Raw genomic sequence first — 13,610 nt, forward strand, 5'->3', positions numbered from 1 at the left:
AGCAGGCACCATGTTTAGTTGTAAGCACAAAGGAGAGCAGAGTCAATGGAGAGTCAATTATACATTTGTTGACTAAAATGTTGATATTACCATCAATGATTTATTCTACAGTATAGTATTGTAGTAATGATGAATTAAATGTCAAGTTCGATGCATATTGTTGAGTAACAACACTTAATATCCTCTCAGGAGGCTATAGAAGGCTTGTCCCTTTGTTGTACTTTTTTTTGCTATCAACTTTTCCCTCATTCATAAGCCCAAACACCACAGGTTCCTCAAACAAAGCGTCTGCCTTGACTGTGTACGTCATTGCTCCCAAAATAATTCCCCTCAAAAAAGGCGGAGGGAGAGAAATAGAGATGTAGAGAGAGCGTCATCCTTATGCTGGGCATGATACATGTAAACAGGGACACTGTGTGTCTGTAGTTTATTGGAAAACTGTATTGTCTAATGTTAGCATCGTATACACATTATCCTGCAGGGTTGGAGGGGGTTAGGGTGGGGAATGGAGTCTTAATAGCACCCTGCGGAACATAAAACTGGTCCCATATCTGTACAGTATGTGTTTTGAATTAATTTATCTGACGTTCGTTGTCATGCCATCCATGTTTGGGTTGGGTTCGCACATAGGCTTCAGATCTACGACTAGTCAAGGGATGCGTGTCATGGCTGGTAGAAAAGGATATAGCCGTCCTGTTCCCGGATTGAGAGCTGAATCCCAGATTGAAGTTGTGATCCACTCTGGCCCATAATCCCTCTGGCAGATAGAGCCCAGCTCTGACCTTGCACAGACGCACCATTGGGATTACTCGCTCTCCTCCAGATGTACTGTAGTCTCTCTCTCCCCCCACCCTCTCTCTCTCTCTCTGTCTCTCTCTCTCCCTCCACTCTCTCTCGCTCTCTCTCTCTCCGTCTGTCTCTCTCTCTCTCCGTCTGTCTCTCCGTCTGTCTGTCTGTCTGTCTGTCTGTCTGTCTGTCTGTCTGTCTGTCTGTCTGTCTGTCTGTCTGTCTGTCTGTCTGTCTGTCTGTCTGTCTGTCTGTCTGTCTCTCTGTCTCTCTGTCTCTCTGTCTCTCTGTCTCTCTGTCTCTCTGTCTCTCTGTCTCTCTGTGTCTGTCTCTCTCCCTACCACCCTCTCTCTTTCCTTTTCTACAGTTTATCATATTACTGTTATTTATAGTCTCTACTTAATTCTCTCTGCATAATGTAATTTCTTGTCTCACTTTCTCTTTGGCTCTAGTCTACAGCACAGGTGTTTTACATTGTTATAAACATATTCTACATTTTTTCTCTATTTTTAACCATAGCTCTCATTTCTAAATCCCATTATGCCTCAATATTCCATTTGCTGTCCCAGTTACTCGTTCCCCATTCTCTAGTGTAAGGGGCAGTTCTGGGCAGAGAGAGCTACCCGACTGCAATCACTGCCATCATGACTGCTCAATTACAGCTGTTTACAGCCTCGTAGGGAGCGCAATCTACGGCTCTGTCTTGATTGGCCATTTTGGAGTGCTTTGGTAACAGGCTCAGTCCAAACGTGTGTTGAGAGACTCAAGTGTGTGTCTGTATCTAGAGTAGAGTCGATAGCCACCCATCAGTGACAATAACAAGGGGGGCGAGGACTGTACTGTACTCCTCCCCATAGAAACACCGCGTCCCTACGTCCACTTAGTCACAATGGAGACTTGAGTTATTTGAACGGGGACCATAATTAAATAAAGCCTGCCAAAATCAATGTAACAAAATACTTGGGAACACCTCTCAAGTGCAGACTGGCACCAATGAGTAAAGGCAACTCTGACAAAGCTATGGCTGATACCGCATGGTGGACTAGCTCATTTCTGCCTGTCACAGGAATAGCAGTCACATTCCTGCACATGCATCAATCTAATGCACATGCACAGCGGCACACACAACAATATCACGCGGATGTCTGTTCCCCTGTTAGCCCATTGGATCAGCTGGTTTACAGCAGGAGTTGCTATAGGGACTGATCACGCAGTGCAGACTCTGGGATCCATCAATAATTCACTAACACTCTCTCCAGGAGATTCACTGCTGTATGGCACACTTTCACTAGTCTGCATTCTGCTCTCTACTCCCAACGCTATGTAAAACGGCAAGAAATGCATGTGTAGCTTACCTTCTGTGCGATTGGAAAACATACACGTTTTCACCTTACAGGTCAGTACAATCCATGGACAGAAGCCTAGTACTACAATGGAAGTCATAATGGAGGCTACACTTACATCAGACCATTAAATATTTAGGTAGAAGAAAAGCCATGATATAGAGAGGATTATTTATGATAATAGACAGGAACTGGTTCAAAATAGCATGGTGATGACATATATTACTTCAGAGATGACTATATGAAATGACCAACTACAGACTTAATTATTACTCCCCTGTGTCATTGGTGTTGAGACAATACACTAATACTTCACGGACTTCATGAACTCCACTATTCAATAGAAAGCCCTATTGAGTCAGGAAAGCCATTGGTGTTGAGACAATACACTAATACTTCACGGACTTCATGAACTCCACTATTCAATAGAAAGCCCTCTTGAGTCAGGAAAGCCATTGGTGCTGAGACTCAGATTTTTCACTTTGAATTGTATTCCAAACTAAAAACGTTGATTTCAAAGTTTAACAAACCATCCAACTATGCAAAAGGACTACTTTTAACAATTTACACTGAACATTTTACACAAAAACACATTTACTGGAAGAACTGTGCGGATGCAAAAAAAAAATACTATTATTGCTCTCTATATCTTCTCCGTGTCACCATGCTCCCGCTCTCCCTCTCTGGCGCTCGAGCGTGCCAGGCTTACGAGCATCAGCGCTCATTGGACTCACCTGGACTCCTTCACTTTGTTGATTGCCCCATCTATATCTTTGCTGGCTCGAGAGGTTTTATTGCCTCGGTTGGCTTGGCAGGCGCCCATCCCACATCACGCCTCAGCCGGCTCGTCGGGCTCTCACGCCTCAGCCGGCTCGTCGGGCTCCCACGCCTCTGCCGGCTCTTCGGGATCTTCGGGCTCCCATGCCTCTGCCGGCTCTTCGGGCTCCCACGCCTCTGCCAGCTCTTCGGGCTCCCACGCCTCTGCCGGCTCTTCGGGCTCTTCGGGCTCCCACACCTCTGCCGGCTCTTCGGGCTCCCACGCCTCTGCCGGCTCTTCGGGCTCCCACGCCTCTGCCGGCTCTTCGGGCTCCCACGCCTCTGCCGGCTCTTCGGGCTCCCACGCCTCTGCCGGCTCTTCGGGCTCCCACGCCTCTGCCGGCTCTTCGGGCTCCCACGCCTCTGCCGGCTCTTCGGGCTCCCACGCCTCTGCCGGCTCGTTGGGCTCCCTCGCCTCTGCCGGCTCGTCAGTCTCCTACGCCTCAGCCGGCTTGTCCATCGCCGATGCTTCAGCCAGCCCGTCAGGCTCGCCCAGGTGGGATGCCAGGTGATGGGGGGGGGGGATCACGACTGCTGCCTATCCTCTCCGGTCTATCACGACTGCTGCCTATCCTCTCCAGTCTATCACGACTAAGTCTGTGCTAAAAGCTTTGACTCAGTTTATCTCACTGTTTGGAATCCCTAAGGTCATTCAGAGTGATCAAGGATCTAATTTCACCTCTAATCTGTTTGGTCAGGTTCTCCAACAGCTCCATATTAAACACAATTTGTCTAGCCCCTATCATGCGCAGAGTCAAGGAGCGCTGGAACGTTTCCATCAAACACTTAAGTCTTTGTTGAGAGCTTATTGTACTGAGATGGATAAGGATTGGGAGGAGGGGTTGCCTTGGTTACTGTTAGCCGCTAGGGAGGTTTCACAGGAGAGCACGGGTTTCAGTCCAAATGACCTTGTTTGGACATAGGGTGCGTGGACTTCTATCTGTTCTCCAGGATGACTGGAAGTCTCCCGAGCCCCCTCAGTCCCTGTTCTCTTATGTGTGTGATTTCCGGCGACGCCTGTACGCCGCTGGTGAAATGGCTAAAGAGAAGCCATCATCTTCACAGGAGAGGATGAAGGGCATATTTGATCGGCGAACTGAGCCTCGTCACTTTAGGTTCTTGCTCTGCTGCCAATTGTTGGTTCTCCTTTTCAAGCCAAGTTTCAAGGTCCATATACAGTTGTGCGCCAATGCACTGAGCAAAACTATCTAGTTGCTACTCCAGAACGGAGAAAAGCACACCAACTGTGCCATGTAAATCTGTTAAACCCTCTGAGGCTGAACAGTGGGAGTCTACAGAGGACCTGTTCTTTTGGCCGATACCGTTATTTCACTGGGTTCTTGTCATGCTAGGTCCGTGCATGGGGAGGAAGATGTTCCTGGTTCCGACGATTGCATACTGCAGGGTAGAAAAATTCAGAGACACTGGATGTTTTAGACAGCCTTCTCTCTCATCTACCTGTTGATGGGTGGGAAGAGATGGTCGGTCTGATTCTGAGATTTCCAGGTTTGTTTTCTGATACATCTACACGTACAAACTTAATAGAACACGATATTGACGTTGGGGATGCTGACCCCATTCGTCATCGGTTCTATAGAGTTTCTTCAGAGAAACTGCGTTGTCTGGATACTCTGGTCAGGTACATGCTGGAGAGTGATATAGCAGAGCCTTCTTTCTCCAGTTGGGCTCCTCCCTGTATCTTGGTCAGTAAACCGGATGGGACAAACAGATTTTGTACGGACTACCTTAAGGTAAACGGTGTCACTAAGTCAGATTAATTTCCTCTTCCTCGGATGGAGGACTGCATTGATCAAGTCGGAGCAGCAAAGTTTGTGAGCAAATTTGACCTGTTAAAGGACTATTGGCAGGTGCCACTGACGAGTAGGGCACGTGAAATCTCTGCCTTTATTACACCCTCTGGTCTGTACTTGTATTCAGTTATGAGTTTGGCCTGCGTAATGCACCTGCCACTTTTCAGCGACTTATGAACAGGGTTGTCTCCGGTCTGGCCGGGTGTGCTGTTTATCTGGCTAAGGTGGTAGCTATTGATGCTTTTCCACCACCAACTACTAAAAAGGAACCGATGCGTTTCTTGGGAATGATTGGTTATTACCATAGTTTTTGTAGGAACTTCTCTATTGTGGTCGCTCCCTTGACGGATTTGTTGAAAGCCAAGGCTGTTTACGTCTGGTCTTCTCGTTGTCAACAGGCTTTTGAAGATGCAAAGAGGTTGCTTACCTCAACTCCGGTGCTGGCTGCTCCTCGTGTGGATTTGTCATTTACCTTGCAGGTGGATGATAGTCATGTGGGGGCAGGTGAAGTTTTGCTACAAGCAGATGTGTCTGGGGTTGAGAGGCCTGTTAGTTTCTTTTCCAAAAAGTTGAACCATTATCAGTTGAACTATTCGGTCATGTAAAAAGAAGCGCTAGCACTCATATGGGCGTTACAACACTTTGAGGTGTATGTCGGGTTGGGAGTAGTACCTATTGTGGTCTACACCGACCATCCCTTTCACCTTCTTGAGGACCATGATGTGTCCTAACCAGAGGATAATGAAATGGTGTTTATTAGCATTTAGCATTCCATCTCAATGTGCAGCACATCAGGGGGACTGATGATGTCGTTGCTGACGAGCGCTCTCGTGCGCCCTGTTCCTGAATGTCCACGTGACTGACCCCTGTTATTTTATGTTTGGTATTTTCCTGTTCTATCACTCCTGTCTGTTCCCTTCTGGTCTCGTTTTCTTCTTCCCTCTTAAAGGTTGCTTCCTCTGCGCAAAGGTTGCTGAGGTCTGGAGAGGATGAGGTTGGCTGGGGCAAGTGGAAGTGTGAATTATGGATTTGGGATGCAGGCTGGGTCTTCTATTAGGATCCAGGGCAGTATTTTGTTTGTGTGACTGGTATGGTGTTCCGGGGTCCTTGTCGGTGGGCGGAGCCGGGAGGGTTGTCAGTGAAATGGGACACAGCTGGGCTCGGGTGTGTCCCGCGATAAATACACCTCTTCCCCATTCGTTGAGGAGACTCTCCATGCAGACACACTGATAGAGTTTGGTTGTGACGTTTTTGTGGCCGTTTTGTTTGTTTGCTTTGGCACCTTTCATCACCCCTCATTATCACATTTATGCACGCAACCACTCACTTACACTACTGATTACTGACTACACACACCATTGTTAATTACTAGCTTTAAGCACCAGCTGTCAGAGCAGCTCACAGATTACTGCACCTGTACATAGCCCATCTATAATTTAGCCCAAACAACTACAGTGAGGGAAAAAAGTATTTGATCCCCTGCTGATTTTATACGTTTGCCCACTGACAAAGAAATTATCAGTCTATAATTTTAATGGTAGGTTTATTTGAACAGTGAGAGACAGAATAACAACAAAAAAATCCAGAAAAACGCATGTCAAAAATGTTATAAAATGATTTGCATTTTAATGAGGGAAATAAGTATTTGACCCCCTCTCAATCAGAAACATTTCTGGCTCCCAGGTGTCTTTTATACAGGTAACGAGCTGAGATTAGGAGCACACTCTAATCTCAGTTTGTTACCTGTATAAAATACACCTGTCCACAGAAGCAATCAATCAATCAGATTCCAAACTCTCCACCATTGCCAAGACCAAAGAGCTCTCCAAGGATGTCAGGGATAAGATTGGGCTACACAAGGCTGGAATGGGCTACACGACCATCGCCAAGCAGCTTGGTGAGAAGCTGACAACAGTTGGTGCGATTATTCGCAAATGGAAGAAACACAAAAGAACTGTCAATCTCCCTCGGCCTGGGGCTCCATGCAAGATCTCACCTCGTGGAGTTGCAATGATCATGAGAACGGTGAGGAACTAGCCCAGAACTACACGGGAGGATCTTGTCAATGATCTCAAGGCAGCTGGGACCATAGTCACCAAGAAAACAATTGGTAACACACTACGCCGTGAAGGACTGAAATCCTGCAGCGCCCGCAAGGTCCCCCTGCTCAAGAAAGCACATATACATGCCCATCTGAAGTTTGCCAATGAACAACCGGGTGAAAGTGTTGTGGTCAGATGAGATTAAAATGGAGCTCTTTGGCATCAACTGAACTCGCCGTGTTTGGAGGAGGAGGAATGCTGCCTATGACCCCAAGAACACCATCCCCACCGTCAAACATGGAGGTGGAAACATTATGCTTTGGGGATGTTTTTCTGCTAAGGGGACAGGTCAACTTCACCGCATCAAAGGGACGATGGACGGGGCCATGTACCGTCAAATCTTGGGTGAGAACCTCCTTCCCTCAGCCATTGAAAATGGGTCGTGGATGGGTATTCCAGCATGACAATGACCCAAAACACACGGCCAAGGCAACAAAAATGTGGCTCAAGAAGAAGCACATTAAGGTCCTGGAGAGGCCTAGCCAGTCTCCAGACCTTAATCCCATAGAAAATCTGTGGAGGGAGCTAAAGGTTCGAGTTGCCAAACGTCAGCCTCGAAACCTTAATGACTTGGAGAAGATCTGCAAAGAGGAGTGCGACAAAATCCCTCCTGAGATGTGTGCATACCTGGTGGCCAACTACAAGAAACGTCTGACCTCTGTGATTGCCAACAAGGGTTTTGCCACCAAGTACTAAGTCATGTTTTGCAGAGGGGTCAAATACTTATTTCCCTCATTAAAATGCAAATCATTTTATAACATTTTTGACATGCGTTTTTCTGGATTTTTTTGTTGTTATTCTGTCTCTCACTGTTCAAATAAACCTACCATTAAAATTATAGACTGATCATTTCTTTGTCAGTGGGCAAACGTACAAAATCAGCAGGGGATCAAATACTTTTTTTACCTCACTGTACCTCTTCCCCTACTGTATTTATTTATTTATTTACTTATTTATTTTGCTCCTTTGCACCCCATTATTTCTATTTCTACTTTGCACTTTCTTCCACTGCAAATCTGCCATTCTAGTGTTTTACTTGCTATATTGTATTTACTTCGCCACCATGGCCTTTTTTGCCTTTACCTCCCTTATCTCACTTCATTTGCTCACTTTATATATAGACTTATTTTTCTACTATATTATTGGCTGTATGTTTGTTTTACTCCATGTGTAACTCTGTGTTGTTGTATGTGTCAAACTGCTTGGCCAGGTCGCAATTGTAAATGAGAACTTGTTCTCAATTTGCCTACCTGGTTAAATAAAGGTGAAATAAATATATAAATAAGAAATTGTATTTACATTACCTCAGTTAATAAATATATTTTTGTTATTCCTAATCTCCACGTTGTCTCCCTTTTTGTTACGGACTTTGAGCCGGTTCGTGACACATGATACCTTGACTTGAAAAAATGAATTACAGTAAGTGAGTGGGTTTACACCCGGTATCAGAATGATGGTAACGGAACAGCACACTACAGCAAACTACAGTGGAGTATAGTTCTGTACAGTACAGAATAGTAGGATATAGTACAGAAGAGTACAGTACTTTATAGTGTGCTTAACTCTAGTGTGCTCTGTGTACTCTACTGAACTCTATTCTATTGTACAGGACTGTACTGTACTCAACTTTTTTAAACTTTACTGTATTGTGTTCTACACTTCTGTGCTCTGATGTACTGTGCTCTCCAAACTTGTCGAATGTGGACGTCTATGATTTGGTCCTGACTGGACCAAATCGGAACCAGTCCTGGACGTCTGTTTGGGACAAATTGAACCAGACCAAAAATCAACATCCGTGAACATTGAAATGAAAGCCTGTCCGGACCGTACCAAAAAAACATCTGTGGAATATCAAATAACTACTTTTCAATGTCCATGAACACCCAGTGTTTGTCGGTGCTCAGTGGATGCTGGTTACAGTAAATGGAAAGAGAGAGAGAGACCTCACTTGCTTTGCCCACCAGAAAGAGAAATAATTCAGTTGTGAGCTGAACATAACAGTACTAGGTCTACCTTGTTACTTCTGAACTTCCCTTATCCTCATGAAGGAGGGAAATGAGATGTGTTTTTATTTTTGTAACAGAATGACAAGACACTAGGCAATCTTTCTTAAACTTAAAGAAAACAAATAATTTATCCAAAACTAAATATAAATGTATTTATCATATCTTTTAAGATATTTTCAGGTAGATGTTTTCCAATACCCCTTTTCCATCTGTTTGACCAGAAATCAAAGCCTTTGCTTATTCTTAATATTTAGGATAGAACATTTTTTTTAAATGTATACATGACTTCATTTCTCAAAGATATAGACTTGTAGCTTTCATTTGACACGAGATTTGAACTTCACATGTTAGTGCTCATGGGGTCCTTTTACATGGAATTGCCCCATTACAGATCCATGCAAACTGTAAACAGGGGCTATTTTGTGCACTGTGTCAACATCAAAATAGTTACATCAATACTATTCGCTTACCATAGGAATTGCACGGCACATTTAATCTGTTATTGGAAATCATTTTACAGTGGAGACTGTGCATGATAGATTTTCCCATTTCACCAAGCTTTTTTCTTTTAGTGGCTGTCTCCAACTGTGCTTCATCACACGATGCTGACAGCATAAGAACTAGTCAGCCTAAAATACTTAAAAAGTCATTTGGGCGGTCATTGCTTATGGCCTGCCAGCAGAAGGCTTTGCTGCTGCCGATGGGGAAACAGAAGAATGTTTGATCGGTTCATGATTGGAGCTATTGGAACTCTCATAGTCTCTCATAGTCTTCCATAGATCCCAAAAGGACTGGACATTCACTCTGAACAGTTGGCAGTCTGAGTGGTACGATGTTGCTACCTAGGAGAGGATTCGTGCCACTATCTTGGTGAATGGGGTCAGTTGCATGGAAGGCGATGATTCGCTATGTTTTGGCTTTCATATTGAGGTCTTGTGATATGAGGATTACCCATCATCAGCCCTGGTGTCAGGTTATGTAATACCAAATAGCTTGACTTAAACCACAAACCCACCGTAGGAGTGAAAACCCAGCATAGAAGTAAGAACCCAGGGAAACGGTAAGAACCCAGCATTAGGAGCTGTCTCCCACCTTTGCAACAAGGATTAGGACTAGGCTACATCACATAGACTCAGAGCCTTTGTCCTGATCTCAAGGAGCATAATTGGGAGTAAGGCTCTACTCTAGTCTGGTATGACCAGTGACAGCCATTGTGATATACAGTAGTTGTTTGTGACAAGTATACTTAACCATTCCATTTTTAAAGCAGAAAATATCAATTTCTTTCAAACTGTCATACATTACTATGTCCCACAGATGCTAGTTCTTAGAATCCCTCCCCTGTATTACTCACTGGTTATAATATCAATAATGGGAGAAGGGAGGCTACAGTAGGAGAACTCTGTGCCAAATTGTCTCCTCTGGAGGCCTCGTCCTCAGGGTTGGGATGAGTTCTAATTCTTCACACAGCTTCATAACGCCCCAGAGATGGTGCACTGACCCGTCAATCAGACTGTGAAATGTATTGAATAGTAGTGTCATCCAAGCCCAGGAGGCCCGCCCGCCCGCCCGCCTGCCTATAGTAGCATCCACGGAGACTGAAGAGTTCTGCCTCCATCTCTCTCTAACACTGCTGTCTCTTATACACTGCTGTCTCCTATTGATTTTCTCTCCCTGTAGCTGGGTTCAGCTGATCTGTTCCTGGGTATAATCTTCTCATGCTATTTATCCCAGGGATGCGTGGTGTTGTTTTTCATTGCCAGACACAGGGGTGACCAGGGTTAAAAAGCCAGATGAATGGGGATGAGATGTACAAGGCATGAAATCATGTCAAATTCATTTGGGTCACGCACTCACAAATGACAGACCAGAATTAAATAAAGAAAAATAGGCATAAGTGCTTTTTGCATGCTTGATTTAGCCTCTCTATTTTCATTCTGTGCCGCCAGGTTGAGGGTAACACAGCCACTGTGGCACTCTGCTGTGAAAGAGACACCCGTGCTGTCTCCCAAATTACACCCTGTTCCCTATGTGGCCTGGTCAAAAGTAGTGCACTACATAGGGAATAGGGTACCATTTGGGACAAAGCCCTCGTGTCACTACTGACCCACTTCTTGCTTTCTCTCTCTTCTAATTTTTTTTTACCACCACTCTATTCGGCTCGCTCTCCCTTCGAGCTAAGCACATTGAGTTAACGTGCAGAATTTGTCATTTCGTGAGTGCGTTACATAATCATTTGCCCTTTCCGAACTCGAAGCTGGTCAGTGTTAGGAGAAAACAAAGGAGTCGAGCCTCAGACACTGTAGCTTTGCTAGCCAGCTGTGATGCAGAGGGACTGCTCTGAATTCCGATCTGGCATTTGGCAGAATTAGCATGTTGCCAGATGATCTCATGAGGATCTGTTTTGCTTTCCTCTGCCAGTCTTGTGTGGCAGGGCTGTGGAGAGTAAGGTCAGCCGTGTGGCTTTAGACTGGGTGAGGCTAACGCTGGATGCCTATGGGATGCAGCCCCCTGGGTACGATGGACCTCAGAGCTGTGTTTATGCTACAGCCAGTTACCATTATGAACATAATGAAATATAGATCTGAAACTATTATCGTCCTCATCACTTAATTCATATGACACCAACTGCACTGTAATATTGGTCATGGGTACTTATTCATTAAGCTTACTTACTTTCGCCTCTCATCGTTGTGATCCCTGCCTGTTCTGTGTTCTTCAGACAACATCTGGAATGACCCGAGTCTTGATCTGGACACTGACCTGCCGTCAGGGTGGCGCACCATCCGGGACAGCACTGGCACATACTACTGGCACGTGCCTACAGGCACCACACAATGGCAGCACCCATCCTACAGCAATGAGGAGGAACAGAGCGCCGTCAATGGCATCACTGCCACGGACCTCAATGTTAGGGTTTTAATTTCAAAACACAGTTCAGTCCTGCTGTTTGAATTTGGCTGCTTTATACTGAAAGTGGTTTCATCAGAGAGGAAAGGATCACACTTCTAATAATGTCTCATGTCCTATTTTCCAGAGCCTGGAGGCTGGTGGCAGACGTGGATCAAGGGCAAGGCTGACAGAGAGCCCAGTGGCCTCCGTAAATGACAGGTACTCCTTCAAAATCCTCTGCAGACCCACACCAACACTCATTCACCTTCACAAGCACTGTAGCCTTGTTACAAACTTGTTCAGGCCATCCATGGTAGAGTATTGAGTACTACACAATTAAACTCTGTGCCGAAGTTATTCTACAAGGTTAATGGGTCGATGAGGGACATTAGTATCACCTGCATATCCGGATGCTTAGGGAGCTCTTTGAAATCAAATACATTGGTTGTGTAATCAAATGAGAGGGTTAGTGCATGGGATGTATTCTCTCTCTTTGAATCTGTTTGATGGCAAAAGGGCTCATGATGGCTTCACTGGCCCGGGAATGTGGCAGACCACATATCCCTATGCCTCCCGGAACACTACCCATTATTCCATTCTCTGTGTTCTGAGCAGAGGCCAGATCTGTACGCCTGCCTTATCGGGAATGGATAAGTTCTTTGAAGTGTCATGTGCAGATGGGACAACCATTTAAGGTCCTAGTTCTGCACCAAACTACGTCATATCGTTACAGTCCAGCCTTTGTAACATAATCTGAATACATACAGGCAATTACGGGGAAAAAATCGGTCCAATATAGTGCCTGAAGATAAGTCTTAACCATCTGTCACACAAACCAGTATTCTAAGGTTTCTTTAGCATAAAGCAAAGTACAACCTGTTTGGTCATATCTCCTTGATGGTTGTTCATAAGTTCTTTAACATTACATATGGCTGCCTTGCTTTTACCATTAAGGGTAAAAGCACTCAACAATTCAATTATCAGGAGTTATTCTGGCAGCACCTTGAGGCGCACTGTGTCCTGTAACATGTAGAGGTTGTTGAATCCGCCAATAAACACAGTCTCTGCTGCAGTGGCGATGTGTAGAATCAGGATGCATTTGACACATGGGAGCTTAACATTCTGTATGGGCAGAGGTTGTGGAGAATAGTGAAACTCAGCTCACTGAGCATAGCATCAAGAAATCCATAGGTCTTATAATGGACATAATCATATCCTGCTCTGCTTCACCAAAGAGTGCAATGGAAAGGGAGGGAAGAGTCTTGACTCAGTGGCCTCCTGGTTGCAGGAATAGCAGCCCTTGTGATTGTCTCCAGTCAGCTGTATCAGAGGGCTAATGAGAACTCCACCTCTGAGTCAGTCGGCATGAGGTGATCAAACCAGCTCTCTGTTTGTTTTTAATCATCCACTGCTCACTCAACAGCTGTTTCCATCAGTGGCAGGCAAGGGCTTTACTTTCAAAGTCAAACACAAACAGATAATCAAAGGACTAGGTGGTGACATATAATACAATATTCCACACAGCATCATCCAGGGCAGCAGTGAGGGATGCAGAAAAGGCTACCATGTCATTTGTGCTGTCGTGGTGGTAATCCTTCATGTCATTTGACTGTTCTGCTAATCTCCCACAGGATCTCCTGGCAGGACGATTATTTCTGCACCAACATGGATCCTGACTCCAAGGTAGAGTGGGCTACGACGTCCAAATCCCTCTCCTTCTGCAGAACAGCATGTTCTGACCAATAACATCCATAAAACCAGATTTCTCCATTTCTGTCACCTTATTGTAAAACGTTTTCTTTCATATATTCTAGCTGAATCAGAACTCTAACAGTATTTGCCGTCATGTATTCG

The 13,610-nt window shown here is 45.1% G+C and overlaps 1 protein-coding gene across 1 annotated transcript in view; it reads left to right on the forward strand.

The window, feature by feature from the left end:
* Window positions 1-13,610, forward strand: part of LOC106602929 (amyloid-beta A4 precursor protein-binding family B member 3) — a 32,693-nt gene that overhangs the window by 6,871 nt on the left and 12,212 nt on the right. The window contains exons 3-5 of the mRNA XM_014195949.3: window positions 11,587-11,774; window positions 11,902-11,975; window positions 13,388-13,439. Coding sequence (XP_014051424.3) covers window positions 11,587-11,774; window positions 11,902-11,975; window positions 13,388-13,439 — 314 coding nt within the window. The remainder of the gene's footprint in view (window positions 1-11,586; window positions 11,775-11,901; window positions 11,976-13,387; window positions 13,440-13,610) is intronic.

The sequence above is a fragment of the Salmo salar genome, chromosome 04 (assembly GCF_965601325.2).
Source record: "Salmo salar chromosome 04, fSalSal1, whole genome shotgun sequence".
In the NCBI taxonomy this organism is placed as follows: domain Eukaryota; kingdom Metazoa; phylum Chordata; class Actinopteri; order Salmoniformes; family Salmonidae; genus Salmo; species Salmo salar.